Below are 16344 nucleotides of genomic sequence, written 5' to 3'. Positions count from 1 at the left end.
TGCTTGGCAAACCTTCCAGGCTAAGACAAAGAAGAAAGACTTGGCAATCCACTTCTGAAAATTAGCCAGTGAGAACTCTGGATCACAACAGGATATTGCCTGATTTATTGCTGGAAGATGAGTCCCCTGGAGTGGTCACAGCAATGGACTCATGCATACCAGTGACTACAAAATATGGTGCAGGGTCCGGCTGCATTTTGTTCTGTTCAGCATGGGAGGCCATAGCTCAAAGCAAGCTCCATGGTAACTGACAACAAGAACAAAAACAGATTTTCCAATTTATTTTCTTTAGCAGTGCCTAAGGCATCTGACTGCTAACCAGAAGGCCAGTGGCTCAAACCCACTGGCCATCCTCGGAAGGAAGATTGGGCAATCTATTTCCATAGCGATACTGCCTCGGAAACCCAAGGAGGGGTCGCTGTGAGTCGGATCCAACTCTATGGCAGTGAGTTTATATGTCTCTTTATTTAAGCTCCATAAAGGCAGATATTTTTGTCTGTTTTCTTCATTGGTGTGTTCTTGTCACAATGTAAGTGCTCAGGAACTAGTCTATGAATGATGAAGGTTTTTCTCAACTAATGTGAAAGGTGGTAGTACCTTTTAGTTTAATTGTTGCTATTGATTTTATAGTTATTATTATCCCCCTTTACCATATAGATAAGGAGCTCTGGTGGTGCTGTGATTAAAGCATTGGGCTGCTAACGAAAAGGTCAGTGGGTCTGTGGGTTCGAATGAACCCACCAGGTGGTCCCCAGGAGAAAGATGAGGCAGTCTGTTTCCGTAAAGATTTACAGCCTTGGAAGCCCTAGGGGGCAGTTCTACTCTGTCCTCTAGAGTCACTATGAGTCAGAATTGACTCTATGGGAGTGGGTTTGGGTTTTACCATATAGATAGAGGAAGGGAGGCTCAGTGAGAATAAAGGACTTATCTAAGGTCACACAGATATTAACTGGTGCAGCTGGGACATGAACACTGCTTTTTTTGTTCTTTTTTCTTGGCCCTTATCCAATTATTTATGAGTACAGATCATAAAGCATTTTTGGTATAGACTCTGAGAAGCCTTCTATGGCATGAACACTATAAATGGTGACTTCTAACATGTTCTTCCCTACGGTCTCACATTCTTATAGTGGGACATAAATATAATCGTGATGAGTCCCTCAAACGTGTCTGGGAAAAGATTAATTGCAGCAAGTACGACTTCATGGTAAAGGAAGCAGCCTATGACCCAGTTTATTTGGTCTCCATCGGAGTCTAATGCTCCTGCAAGTGTACCGAAGGGGCCCTCATCTTGCGTCTCTGCTGAGATGTGTCACCTCTGCATTTGGGAAAAGAATGACAGCTCCTTCTTCAGTGGGTCCTGAGATTCTGTTTGCAGATGCTACAGTCTAAGTGTATGGGTAGAACAAAAGCTATCAAGACTCATTAGTATTACAGACAATGGTGTGTTCAAGACTCTGACATTCGAACAGGCACATGGATAGATTCTGCCAGCAATTTTGGAGGAATTATGCTTGGGCTTGCAGTACCAGTTTTGTTTATCATCTATTTAAAGTAAAGATCTAAGGGTCCTTGAAAGAATTCATTCTGACTTCTTGTGTAGCTGAGAAATTACAGGTCATCAGGTACAAATAAGAGGTGGGACTGTCAGGTGACTTACGCGGACTTTCTTAGAAGAGGAGGCAATGCTGTTTGCACCCTTAATATCTTTAATTTTGCAAAGGATGGTGGTGAGATCTTGATTTCTAGTAATATTTTCAAAGCTGCAGTTTAATTGCTCATTCTCCCCATGGAAGAGAGTAATTTCGATGTCTTTCTTGGAAATGTTGAAGTTATCATTTTCTTTCTGTGAAGAAGAAAACAAAGATGAAGAAATCAGGATACACATGGCAACTCACACATGTAAGCACACCTTTCCAGATGAGGGGGGGTACATCCCACCCCAGAAAAGGAAACATACTTGAATTTTCACTGAAAGTTCTGACTCCACCTCGGATTCTACCCGATACCCAGTAAACCTGGGGTCTTCAAGATACTGCAAGGTCCCACAATCCAGGTAGGTGTCCTGTACTCTTAGCTTCACAGTGACATTTGTACGCACTTTTGAGGTCTTTAAGTTGGGGGCTAAAAACCTGCAGCAAGTCGCCATACAATATTCAGATACCTGGGGGAGAAAAAAAAAAACATGACATTTGAATAATTTTCATGAAAGAATCTCAGCTCTGGTATTTAACAAATGCTCTGGTATTTAGCAAAGTGACCTGAGTAATTTAACATCTCTGTGTGCTGGTTTTCTCATCTGTAAAATGGGGATAGCAACACTACCTTATCTTACAGGTTGTGAGGGCTCTATTAAATGAGATTACACATGTAAGAGTGCTTAGAAAGTGTATGGCAAACAGTAAACATGCAACAAAAACGGTTAACACTGCTATTAATATGATTCATGCTAACGGAAGCAGTCAAGATTGTGCAATGGGAAAACAGGCAATGCGTGAAGAAGTCGGCTAGAGAAAGGGGAAGACTTTGGGCAAAAGGGCCCATGTGTCCTTTAAGCCAGCAAGCTGAGTCTGGGGAAGCTACTAGAAGGGAGGAGATGATACTCAATGAAGGGCAGCTCCTGACCTACTTGTTGTTGGCTGAATCTCTGCTGGGGAAGCTCCTACAGAGCTCTAGCAGCAGTCACTAACCACAAGGAGGAAAAGGCTTTTCAGGAGTAACAGAAAATGGGAGAAAACAAAAGTAAAAGGGAAAATGCAACTTCCATTGCTGAAGTGAAGAGAATAAAAACTAGCAACAATGCATAAAGTATGGTCCACTTTATTAAACAAAAACACACACCAAACACACAAACTGCCATTTGCAGGTATGGAAAGAGAGAGCTGGTGGGTAGCGGGTTGACGAATATTTTAAAGGAGAAGTGCAACTACTACTAAAACTCGTGGGGAGAAATTTCTCTCTTCGTTCCTCTTCAGCACCAGAATCAAAAAAGATAGTAGAAAGAGGCAACAGGTAAGAAAATCTGATGCCAAGAGCTGAGACTGGAACAAGCAAGACCCGCCCTCCACCAACTGTCACAGAGCTGACCTCGAAACATGCAACCCCATGTGTGTCGGAGTAGACATGCTGTCCGTAGGGTTTCAGTGGCTGACTTTTCAGAAGTACACACAGCACCAGGCCTTTCTTCTGAGGCCCCTCTGGGTGGACTTGACATTGCAAGCTTTTGCTCACCAGCCAAGCACATGAACCGTGTGCACTACTCAGGGACTCCCTGAATCTCTAGTTCACATTTCCATCAATATAATGAAAACCACTATTCCCACTGACTCCACCTTCTTGGCAGCCTCTCAATCTTGAACTCCTGGCAGGCTGACCTTTTTACTGAAACTGCCTTCTAGAAAGGTTACTAGGATCACCCCAACCTCATTATCCACAAGTCTGCACATTTTCACATCAGTGACCACCTCCTACAATCTGAAATGCTCCTTTTCTCCAGTTTCCAAGCAACTTCTCAGCCACCTTAACTGGCCATCCTATTTTCTTTCACTCTTGAGAAGAAAGCAGTTGTGTAAGATTCTATCCTAGGCACTCTCTTCTTCTTCCTTTGTGCTCTCAACTGCCATGATGTCTCTCCCACTCAAACGATAACACCTACAAAGATAACTGGGTCATCTCTAGCCTCCTCATCTCCTCAGTCAGCAGTCTCAGCTTCCACGACCACCAACTTCCTGGTGGTCACCTCAGCCCAGATGTCCTGCTGGCATCTCAAATGCATCTGGCCATCTGCATAAGTATCCTAATTGATCTCCCAGCCTTTTCTACTTACTGCCTCTCCACGCCATCCTCTGCACTACTGCCAGAATAATAATCATGAAGCGTACCTACGTCACGTCACACCCTGCTCCAAGATTTTCAATAGCTCCCCAAAGCCCACAGAGTGAAGGGCAGAGTTTGACATGGTCCTAATGCAGTTGTCCAGCCATCCTTCCTGTTCATTTCTGACCCACCCTCTAAGTTCCAGCTGAACGAGCCTGATGGATGTTCCCATCAAAGCTTGTGAGTATCCTCCCTTTGTACCTGAAATTGCCTCCCTGCTTCTACCTGTCTAAATCCTATTCATCTTGCCCCACCTCTGCTGTTATTGCTGTTTGCTGCCAACTCATGGCGATCTCATGCACAATGGGATTGGCCCATTGTGGGCCACAGGGTTCACACTGGCTGGTATTTGGAGGGAGCTGACCAGCCTTTCTTCCTAGTCTGTCTGAGCATGGAAACTCTGCTGAAACCTGTCCAGTGCCATAGAAACATAGCAGCCTCCACTGACAGACGTGGTGGCTGTGCATGAGGTATACTGGCTGGGAATCGAAGCTGGTCTTCTGCATGGAAGGCAAGAACTCTACCAGAGCCACTTTCCATCCATATTTAATTTCTGTTTCATGTGGGAACCCATAATGCTTTCTTGGATTCATAGGGTTTCTGAGCTGGAAGGGAAATGGAGCACCTGAACTCGATGACACCCCAGTGATGCCCTCAACTATCAATCACAGAGCAGATCTGCCATCTCCCTCCATGAGGGCATGACTCTCTTATTTATCTTTTTGTCTCAGCAAACAGCAAAATATTTTGCCCATAGTAGATGCTCAATAAAATCTACTTGATGGCATTGATTTAGGAAGAGCATTGAAAGAGAGCAAATCCACCAACAAACACAATCAATGCCTCTGATTAGAGTCAATGTATACAAATCATTTAACCAGACATGTTCAATAGTGCAGAAATGGCTGAGATCAGAAACTGTGAGGCCCAGACCTGGCTCTGAAGTGTGTCAGTAGGCAGATATGGGTGGGACAGGCTGTAAGGAAGGTGTGTTGGGAGGCCTCCTGTTTCTAAACCCTGGGTCCAGGCTGGTCCCAGAGAGGGACCAGGTTTTTAGCTTCTCTCAGACCTGCCAACCTTGGTGGGAAGTGGTCAGGTTGGGCCTCAGAGAGCCTGCTCTCACATCTCTCCTCAAGAAAGAGGAGAAAAGAGGAAGACAGTACAGTGATGAGTGTTCAGGAAGAGTTTAGAAGCACACTTGGGGGCCCCAACCTGTACTCGAATCCCTCACCTCCCCTTGAGCCCTGGCACAGAAGCCTCAGCTAGAGGCTCCCAAGAGAGTGAGGAGGCACGATTGTGACTGTGTTGGTGTGAGAACTAGATGAGGGGTGGGGACCAGACCCCTCTTATGATTTCCACTTTGAGGGGAGATGAAAAGCCAGAGGGGTGAGATCAGAAGAGATCAAATAGGGCTACAGAGACAATGGCAAGAAAAGGAGAAAGGCAGGGAAAGATTGCAGGGACTTTTGGTAAGTCTTTTAACATCTCTGATCATCAACTCTCTCTGTGAAATGGAAACACCACTACCTACTCTTTACCGAAATGCTCTTCTTTACTTCATGCCATCAGCAATCACAAAGCAGTTTCACCCATATTGATAAACACCATCTCATTAAAGTAACTTGCCACATATCACACAAGGAGAAGACAGCACATCTCCTAGTCTTCCATAGTTACTGCCTCTTCAAACCATCCACCACATTATTACTAGAATAATCATCATAAAGCATACCTATAACATATCACTCCCTGCTCAGAGATCTTCAATGGCTCCCCGTTGCCTACAGAGTGAAGGGAAAAGTTTTCAGTCTAATACTCTCTTGCATGGTCCTAAGGCAGTTGTCTAGCCATCCTTCCTCAAGTTCATTCCTCAGTCCTGTATGCTATAACTCTCCATGCTCAATTACAAGTAGGAGGTCTTACTATTCCCTTATAACATATAACACGGATGGCATGGAACAGGCAACAGGTAAAACTTTACATCAAAGGCCGACAAATAAAAGATATTCCTCCACAGATTTCAACATGATAAAAACAAAACCATTCTTGTAAATAACTATTTATAAAGTAGTTGAAGACTTACACTGATGTTTCCTCTTAATTCATGTGAAATGATTAAGTTGTCAATGACATCAAAATTTCTGCCCTTGATGGTTATATTTTGACCACCACTGCAAGGAAAAAGGCAACAATAAGAGTCTCATAGTAAACACACAGAGGCATTTTGCACATTTTAACACAGCTATCAATTTATTCGCATTTAATATTAGACTCAGTTACACTGGAGAGCAACCTAAGTAATTTTAATTTCAAATGCAGGATAATTTTAGAAGTCTTTTAAAGATATTGGCTACAATTTCACGGCTTTCAAGAAAGCATAAATATAAAAAATGCAAGTCAGATCCTATTTTGTTTCTAGGAAAATGCCCAAATTCTTTTATAGTATTTGAATTTTGTTATGTCATATTGCCACATATAATCAGATCATTAGCTGTATACCTGGAAAAGTTTTCACTGAACAGAATTTTGTTTGATTGCTGTTTCATCTATATGAAGAGACTTCACTCTAACAATTTTCAAAATCAAACTCCCAATCTACCAATTATATTTTATTTAGGGAGACAGGGACAAAGTAAAATTGTAAATGGCATTAAAAGTGTAAATTCCTATTCAGTAAACCATACAAATAACAGCTATGTTCTCTCTCTCCTAAACCAAGCCAAGTGATTTCTCATATTCTTGCTCCATAATCATGTAGAAGCTAAGTGGTCATTAGATGTGAAACAAACATCTGTCCACAGCTCTCGCTGCCCTCACGTCCCATTCATGCAGGTCACTAGACACTCATTCTAGGGGACAGGAGCCTGAATATGACAGCTCTGTCAGCTGCCTGAGCGGCTGATGACAAGACCAGGAGGTGGATGCGAGCAGATCAATTTGTGTAGGGCAGAGGGAAAACCCTGAATCCTGGCAAACATGGACCTCCAGACACAAGGGGGAAAGACTGCAACTGCCCTGTGCCAACCTTTTATCATTACTAGAAAACCAAGCCAACCATGCTCTGCTGAGGGCCAGACTGCAGAGACACATTCATGACCAAAGCACAGTGACCCAGGAGTAACGGACATACAGGCAAAGAATGTCACAAGTAACAAGCCTTTAAGGAGCCTCTTATTCCACAGTGAAGCAGACACTAAACACAAACTCCCAGTAAGTTTTGCCATTGCTCCAGGCCTCAGTTGCTTCATCTGTACAAGCGGCTAATAACAGTAAACCTCTTAGGCTTGTTGTAAGCATTGACTAAGTTATTTCATGTAACACATCTGACATGTAGTAAGCACAGTATCCATGTTTGCTTTTATATATAGGAAGGAATTTATTTATAAGAAGGAATGAGGTGAAATAGGAAGAGAATGTCATACCAGAGCCTTGGTTTTGAAATTAAAGTGGCATAAGCCACTTTGACCTTAACATTTTCTTTTCATTCCAGTAACTCTTTGTTCTCTCCTCCCCACAGCCCCTGGTAATCACTAATCAACTTTGGTCTCTATGCATTTGCCTCTTCTAGGTATTTCATATTAAGTGGGACCATACAATATTTGTCCTTTTGCGTATGGCTTATTTCACTCAGCACAATGTTTTCGAGATTCATCTATGTGGTAGTGTATAGCAAAACTTCATTTCTCTTTATGGCTGAGTAATTATTCCATCGTATGTATGTACCGCATTTTGTTATCCATTTATCTGTTGATGGCACCTGGGTGTTTCCAGCTTTTGCTTATTGTGAATAATCCTGCTGCGAACATTAGTAAATCAGGGTCCTTTTGAGTCCCTGCTTTCAACACTTTGGGGTATACACCTAGGAGTGGAATTGCTGGGTCGTATGGTAATGTTGGTTAACTTTCCGAAGAACTGCCAAACTGTTTTCCACAGTGGTTGTATCATTTTACATTTCTACCAGCAATGATGAGTGTTTCAGTTTCCCCACATCCTCACCAAAACTTGTTATTTTCCACTCATTCATTCATTCATTTTAATAATAGTTGAATGTTGGTGACACCACATCTGTGTGAATCCTGGCAACCAGTGGGTGTGAATTAGTATCTTATTGTGACTTTGATTTGCATTTCTCTAATGACTAATCCCTGAATCTTAAATAAAAATACTGAAAGTGATTTTTTTTTTTTCCAAAGCTTTATCTGTAATTTCATTTAGAGAATACTTTGAAATTGAGCTTCATGTTCTATTGGGTAAAGAAAATATCTTCAGGGTTATATTCCAAAATCTGAATGTAGATTTATGTTCAAGTGGGGAGAGATTTTTGTTTGTTCTCCTTAATACACTGGATGGATCTGGAAGTGTTTATTTTGGAATTTCCATCTCTCACATAGGGAGCATCCTTTAAATGCAGATACTGCTGTTCATTTACAAAGAGGATTGCATCTATGTACCAGAAACCTAAGCTAAGAATAGTTACTGCAACTGAGAAATCATTTTAGCTCTGAGTTTCCTGGCAGCCATGGCAAGAGAAAAACAGGATGTCCTCATAGTGTTCACTATGACAACGGGAAGCAACCTACTGGTTGGTTGGTATGGACTTTTCTAGAAATAAATCCTTAGCTGAATTTTGTGAGAAGAATTTAGAAATGATTATTATTTCCATGGTGATCCCAGGTGTGTCAGAGTCGATCTGTGCTCCCCAGACTGATTTTTTAGAAGTTGATCCCCAGGCCTTTCTCCTGAAGGGGTTCTGGGTAGACTCAAACCTCCAACCTTCTGGTTAACGAAAGAGTATGTTAATGGTTAGCACCACCAGGGACCTTGTCATGAGTCAGAATTGACTCAATGGCAACTGGTATTAATACTATTTCTATATACTTCTCTCTCTATATTTGAGTAGGAGCTCTGGTAGTGTAGTGCCTAAGGCACTTGACTGCTAACCAGAAGGCTGGAGGTTCAGATCCACCAGCCACTCCTCGGAAGGAATGTTGGGCAATCTACTTCTGTAGTGATACCACCTCGGAAACCCGAGGAGGGGTTGCTATGAGTTGGGTCTGACTTGACGGCACATAACAATAACAACAACAATATTTGAGTGAAATCCATGATCGTTATGACCCTTTTAACTACACTGAGAGAAAAATATAATGAATCTAGAAAATACCTGGTCCAGGTGGTAGCAGGAAATATATGGGAACAGTGTGGCAGAGCAATGTAGGATAGCGGCCCCACAGAGAAACAGCTCCCACCGTCAAACTGGATACACACATCCTTCATTTCTTTTCGGCTTGATGGAAGAGAGAATTTCATATGGGTGTCATTTAGCACATGGCTAACCCGTATCCTAGAAGGAAGTAGAACGAGAACTCTGACATGACACAGACACTTAGCACAGTTGATTACCCAAGGTGACAGCATATGAATTTCAGTCAGAATCACAACAGTTCGTGAACTATCATGAAAACAGCTGCAGGCAACTGCTGATTAATCAGGAGCTACTTATGCCATGTGGGCATTATCCGGGGCTGGGTTCCTCTTTTCTTTTATGTATTTTATCTTGTTATTTTCATTCCCCTTAGAAATAGGGAAGGAAGGGGTTATAAAAATTGCCTTCAAGAAGTCCTAGTAGAAAGCAGAAAATGGACTGGGTATTAAATGAGATTAAGGAATTATTGTTAATAATACAGGTGAGGGTACAGAGAAGTTCATTACACTGTCTCTCTAGCTTTTGTGTACATTTGATAATTTCCATAATAAAAAGCTTAAAAAAAAAAAGAGAGAGAGAGAAGTCCCAAAGGGCTGGGAGGATACAACCCAACACCAGGCAGGAACGGGAATTTTGCCACTGAAAGAGCAGAAAGCTCATGCCAAGGGCCACACATCTTAGAATCAACCAGCGTCAAAGCTAAGCCACCTCCCGGGGAACCTCCAGACAGAAATCAGCTGGGGCTGTCCTGGGTGCTTCTGACATCCCCAGGGCTTGCCCTTGACAGCCTTCAGAAGTCAAGGCAAAGCCTTGTATGGCACTGTTTGCAACCCGCAGCTGCTTCTGTGCTTGACGGCTACAATGACCCTTGAGAGCACAAATCATTAAGACTGGTTTTATCTGAATAATGTCAGTATGTTACATGAGAATCTATTATTGCTATTTAAAGGATATATGCATGATTATGAAGTTTAATTCCATTCCTAACCTTATAATAAAGAAAATTCTGGAAAGATTTGTATCTGTTTGTATTTGTACAACCACAGATTTATATTGTAAGGTTTATAATCAGAGCAAAGCACTAGGAAATTCATCACAAAATGGCTGATCATTAAAATTCCAGCTTGTTTATAAATTTTGGAAGGAGAGAGACAGAAATGTGGGTCATTCCACTACTATTCTTGTATTTGTCTCTTTAGAATAATCACTCATTTAAAATATATATTAAAAGGGTGTAGCATTAAGGCAGAAACTCAAGGTATCAGATTAGCTGAGTACTATGTTTACTGTTTGTGAACTTGGATTCACCACACAGATGTAGGTCTTGAAATGCCACAAGGAGAGAGGCCGCTTAGTCATTTAATTTAATAACTGCAGTATCTTAAGACATATTCAGAATTGAAATGAAGGCATAAAGACTCAGAACAGGGTAATGCTCTAAAAACGACTTATTTTCCAGTGAAGTTGATTGCCTTTCACTGAACACACAGGTGTCTAACTTCACAGATTTTGCTACACAAAATGAAAGATTTTTGCAATAAGGTATTTAGCCAGGATAAACGGTACAAAAATACCTATGTCACAAAGCTATAGCCACTGATGTGTGCTTGATAATTCCAGTAAATAACAGAACTGAGGAAAACCATTGATGAGTAGCTTTTTCCATCAAGATCGCAGTTATCCCAAATTCACTGCTATGAAGGGGCAGAGGATGGCAGTTACGTGCAGCAAATGAATTAAAACAGAAAATTCAGTAAACAAGCGTGGCAGATTAAAATGCTGTAGAAATCTGTTTTAGTAGTTAAAAACCAAAACACCACGCTCCAGCAGATTGTCTTATATGCATCTCCATGATGAGAGCAAGCTGCGGGTTATTCTTCGTGTAGACTGCAACACCTTTTACTTCAGATTAGCTCAAACTTACAAAAGCTAACAAGCAGATAACTCAAATTATCTGTTACATTATTATTATTATTACTCTATCTCTATTTTGGGGGAGAGTAACATGTGCACAAAGCCATTAGAGAAAAACTGGTTTATATTTTCCTCAAATTTTCATTAACAGGATGAGCTATGAGAAAAAAGTCATAGACATAATGATGTTCTAGTGGTACATTGACCAGATTTTTGTGTTGGAGTATTTTAGTCTTTTTTTTTTTTCTTTTACTACTTCTTATGTTCTATTTAATTATTTGATCCTAAAACCAAACCAATAAATGGAAACTTATACAGAATGAAATTTCCACATAAAATGGATCAAAAAGGGCTTTTTTCCCCCAACTCTTGAAAGAGTTGCCATGTTCTCCATAAACTTCAAAGGTACTCAATTATTTTTCTAAGGAGATCATCTTAAAGATGATGCTTCTTACTCTGTCTTCTCAATTTACTGAATGTCAACAAATCAAGACCAAAATCGTACAGCATCTTACAATTATTGTGTATTGAGATTCTGGGGTACTATGGGATAGATTTTCTCACAATGAACTTCAAATGTGAAGTTAAAATTATTTTACTCATTAGAATTGTGTTACATCAAATATTCAGAATCACTGGCCAACTTCTGCACATGGAAATAATTTGACTGTGAAAAGAGGATAATCCCTGTGATAGCCCTTTGGCTGAGGTTTTAGCTTTTCACTACACCAAGAATAAATCACTAGATTTGCAACTCACACATCCTTATCACAAGTACTGGTTCCTTTCAGGATCATTGTGATGTTAGATGCCCGGGTAAAGTTTGCTCCCGTAACTATCACGTTACTTTTCCCTAAGGTCGATATTTTCTGTGGCTCAATGGACTTAATGTAGAAGACCTATTGGAAATAAAAGATTAAAAAACAAGATCAAAGCTAAGAAATGGCATCATTCCAAAAAATCTGTTTATGCACTGCCATTCGAAGAAATCACTGAGATATTACAACATTTTGCAAACACAAGCAGACAGTGTTTAATGAAATCAATGAATTCAGGCAAGAGTACTGAAGATTCATGTCTCTCAACATGCGACAGCATGAGGTCAAACCAATTAGTCTTTGTCTCACAAGACAGTTGAAAATACTGTTGAAGAGTCTGACATTCTGTCTGAAGAGTAAGATATCACCAGAGCCTCAAAAATGCTTGCTGCCTTAAGCCTCCAGAGACTCAAAATATAAGCAAAATGAAGGGAAACCAAAAGGAGTCCATTGACCATAGGCCAATCACAGACTCATCATTAAGCTGAAATAAATGTCATTCCAGATAAATTTAATTTAAGAATGCAGTTCGGATTTTTTGTTTCAGTTAGGCTACTTGAATCAAGGTATATACTGCAGGGGAAGAAACACTTGGGAAATCATCCCATTCTGTCAGCTAATAGTGAGCAGTTGGATGCCCAAACCATGGTGGCCAACTGTTTCTTCTCCACGGTTTGCAGATGTCACTATTTCCTCCTTGGGACACACTGCAAGCTTGATCAGGTCAACGGTCTAGAAAGTTTCCCTTTGAATCACTTGATACCTGACCACTTAATGCAGGCTTACGCCGCCTTTCCTGTTGCTGTTTAATCAATTCCAACTCCCGGAGACCTCATGTGTTACAGAGTAGAACTGCTCCCTAGGGTTTCCCTGGCTGGAGTCTTTATGGAAGCAGCTGCTAGGTAGGTTCAAAGTCCCAATCTTTAAGGCAGCTGAGTGGTGAACTGTTTCAGTACGAGCTGAAAGGCGGGTGATCAGAACCCACCCAAACGCACAAGGAAAACAAGCCTGGTGAACTGCTTCCGAAAGGTCACACCTTCACAACTGGATGGGACAGTTCCACTCACACATATGAAGCTTCCCTGAGTCAAAAATCAACTCAACGGTACAAACAACAGCATGTTGCCTTTACTTCTCCATTTGCAATGTCTAATCAAATGCCCTCTTCTTTTTTAATGCTGTTTTTTGATGGCAAGAATCACTATCTCTTAGCAAGACAAAACAATCCTGACTTCCTTCACTTTGCTTCTATAAGTGCTATCTTCTATCTCTGATCAATTTATTGTTCTCTTGTAGTCCATTTCCACCAAATAATTTGTTCACAATATGATGACCAAAACAGGACATAATATATTCTAACATTCTGGCCAAGGTAAAGTATTGTTGTTGTTGTTGTTATGTGCTGTCGAGTCAGACCCGACTCATAGCGACCCCTCCTTGGGTTTCCGAGGCAGTATCACTATGGAAGTAGATTGCCCCATCTTCCTTCTGAGGAGTGGCTGGTGGATTTGAACCGCCAGCCTTCTGGTTAGCAGTCAAGTGCCTTAGCCACTATGCTACCAGAGCTCCCAAGATAAAGTATAGAAGACCTTTAACAAAATTTCATACTCATATTCCTGATATAACAATTCCAATGTACAGAAACACATATTCATGTGAAATGTGGCTTAACCGCTCTCACACTGAGTGTATCCATTTGGAGGATAAAGTCTAGGAGGCAGACACTTGGCTACTGGGAGAACATCAGTGATGTCTAACACCTGCTTAACACCTGCTTCTCAAAGTGATCGTGTATTTCCTGATCCCTTGTGTGTGTAACACTCGTCAGGACACCTTTGCTGGGCTGCCGGGGCTGCCCATCCTGCTGAGATAGATGTTTCCTCGTTCAGCTCCTTGGCAAACACAGCTGCTATATGGGAGTCACCGTCACTCATTATCACTATGGATTGGTTTTGCAGATTGAGGTAAATTCATCGTTAATGTCATCACTGCAGTGATGCAACGTGACAGAGAATTGATCTCGGTGGCAGAATTTATTTTAATCACTTTGTAAAGGACTTTGAGCCCTGCGTTTGTAGTATCACTAGGGCCTGGAAGGGTCACTTTAATTATTCTGTTATACTTGACTGCCTTTTATGGGGGAAATTATCTGCTAGAGTGGTACTTGGAATGGGGAGGATTAGCAAAGACTTCAAGATAAATCCTTTGCAAATTTCAAGTGGGTACTGTATGACAAAAGGCTTACACTTGTGCTCTTACATGGCGGTGGCTCAGTGATCAAGTATCTAGTGAGCACGTCTAGGGTCCCTAGGATAGTGCTAGATGTTGTGGGACACCTGGTCTAGGTGTGCACCAGACCAGCAGCTGGCAAACTACAACCCACAGGCCAAATCAGCCTGTCACTCATTTTTATATGGTTTCTGAACAAAGAATGTTTTTACATTTTTAAATAATAGAAAAATATCAAAAGAAGAGTAATATTTCATGATGTATAAAAATCAACTTTCTCTATCCAAAAATAAGATTTTATTGGAGGACAGCCACACTCATTCATTTACATATTGTTTCTTGCTGCTTTCACACTACGACGGCAGAGCTGAGTAGCTGCAACAGAGACTTATGCCCCGCAAAGCCTAAACTATTTACGCTCTGGCTCTTTGTAGGAAAAGTTTGTCAATTCCTGCAGTAGAGGAGTCCACTGTCTTTTTAGGGAGGCAAGGTAACTAAAATAAAACCAAATCCAAACCAGTGCCCTCATGCTGCTTCCCACCCATGGTGACCCATGTGGGTATCTGTAGAATTGCACCCTTTAGCGTTTTCAATAGGAGCTCTGGTAGCATAGCGGCTAAAGCACTTGACTGCTAACCAGAAGACTGGCGGTTCACCCCCACCAGCCACTCCTCGGAAGGAAGGTTGGGCAATCCTACTTCCGTAGTGATACTGCCTCGGAAACCCAAGGAGGGGTCGCTATGAGTCGGGTTTGACTCGACGGCACATAACAACAACAACAACAACAGCGTTTTCAATGGCTCATTTTTTGGAAGTAGATCTCCACGGGTCTTTCCTCTGAGGCACCCCGAGGTGGACTCCAATCTGCAACCTTTCGGTTAGCAGCCGAGTGCTTAACCATGGGCACCACGCAGGGACTGAGGGAGGCGAGATGGACTGGCCTTTTTTTCCTGAGTGAACCACACTGCAGGCTCATTCACATTTACCACCAAGTCGTCTGTGACTCCCAGGTTGCTTTTCTTCTGAGACAGCCCTTCCTGCTTCTTACATGGATACCGCTGATATCTGCTCAAGCAAAAAATTCAAACATGCCAAGTAAAAACTTCTCTGCTCTCAGTAGAGGAAAAAGAGGGCCTTAGAATGAATACAGCAAAGATTTTTAAGGGGTTAGATATTGTTCCTTCAATGACTCTACAGACACCATCAGAGGGCCTGCCACGTTGCTTTATTAACTTTTTATTTCCCCCTGAGTAGAGGCAGTCTTGTTCCTTTAAAAGGATTTTACTTTAAAACCTTATTGTTCAGTTTCCATTGGTCGTCTAGGTTGGGATCCAGCCTGACCTATCTCATGAAAGCAGCTGCTTCTAGTCTGCTCTCAAAGAGAATGAGGTTAGTCATCCTTTGTTTGCTGCGAAAATCTCTCCTCATCTTAATAAGCGGGTTAAAGACCTACCAAGAGGACCCCATTAAATAAACAGGAGAGGTATTCAAGAAAATGTAAACTAATAATAATGGATAGGGAAGTTATACGACTATAGCAATTCTTAGAACACATAACATTTTTTTTATTTTTGCTGATAAAGATTTTTAAAAACCTAGTTAAGACAAAAAGGCAAAGAACAACCTCCCCACACATGTTCCACAACACAAACTTTTAGATCTATTTTTGTATTTTAATCAAGAGTGAATTTACAACCTCATATAAGGTAGTGGGGCCCACAAGCTTTCACACAGAAGGGGTTAATTTAAAAGCTTAATCTAGCTTGATACAAAGAGCTAGTCTCTTACTGTCCTACAGTGACATTTCCCTCTTATCCTGGGTCCAAGGACTTCCATGTATCAAATAAAAAATGTGCATGTATCAAATCAAAATACTATGGAGTACAACCTCATAGTCCTAGGTTGTCTAGCAATTAACCTCAGAATAGTTTACTTCCTCCCAATTATATTTTAAAGACTTAAAGGAGTTATTTTTAAATGGTTGCACAATTTTAAATTTTTTTCATAAAATACTATGAACTCTGGGTTCTCTTAAGCTTAAGTCACTCCCTGATTTTTATAAAGAAGCACATTAGAAACTGAGTAATTAGGTGATTTTACAAAATTCTCGACTATTTTTATTTTTAAAAAACTAAGTCATTAGAAGATACTGGAAATAGCATACCACTAAGAAACAGTTATCTTTGAAAAGGTCTAAGAAGATTATTCCTGACAGTAAGGGTACCTTTTCTGAAGTCTGACGTCAACACAATTCAAATTACCATGACATTAATGGAGAAAATACTGCTATGATTGAAAAGA

The 16344-nt window shown here is 41.1% G+C and overlaps 1 protein-coding gene across 1 annotated transcript in view; it reads right to left on the bottom strand.

The window, feature by feature from the left end:
- The window catches only part of PLXNC1 (plexin C1), a gene marked incomplete at its 5' end in the record, with an annotated part of 198296 nt that overhangs the window by 68529 nt on the left and 113423 nt on the right, over nt 1–16344 (bottom strand). Inside the window, 5 exons of the mRNA XM_007946147.1 lie at nt 1661–1846; nt 1961–2164; nt 5960–6047; nt 9041–9220; nt 11756–11895. Coding sequence (XP_007944338.1) covers nt 1661–1846; nt 1961–2164; nt 5960–6047; nt 9041–9220; nt 11756–11895 — 798 coding nt within the window. The remainder of the gene's footprint in view (nt 1–1660; nt 1847–1960; nt 2165–5959; nt 6048–9040; nt 9221–11755; nt 11896–16344) is intronic.

The sequence above is a fragment of the Orycteropus afer genome, unplaced genomic scaffold (assembly GCF_000298275.1).
Source record: "Orycteropus afer afer isolate SDZICR_OR568_19922 unplaced genomic scaffold, OryAfe1.0 scaffold00151, whole genome shotgun sequence".
NCBI lineage: Eukaryota > Metazoa > Chordata > Mammalia > Tubulidentata > Orycteropodidae > Orycteropus > Orycteropus afer.
The sequence above is the reverse complement of the archived record's forward strand: the minus strand, read 5'-3'. Positions and strand labels throughout refer to the sequence as shown.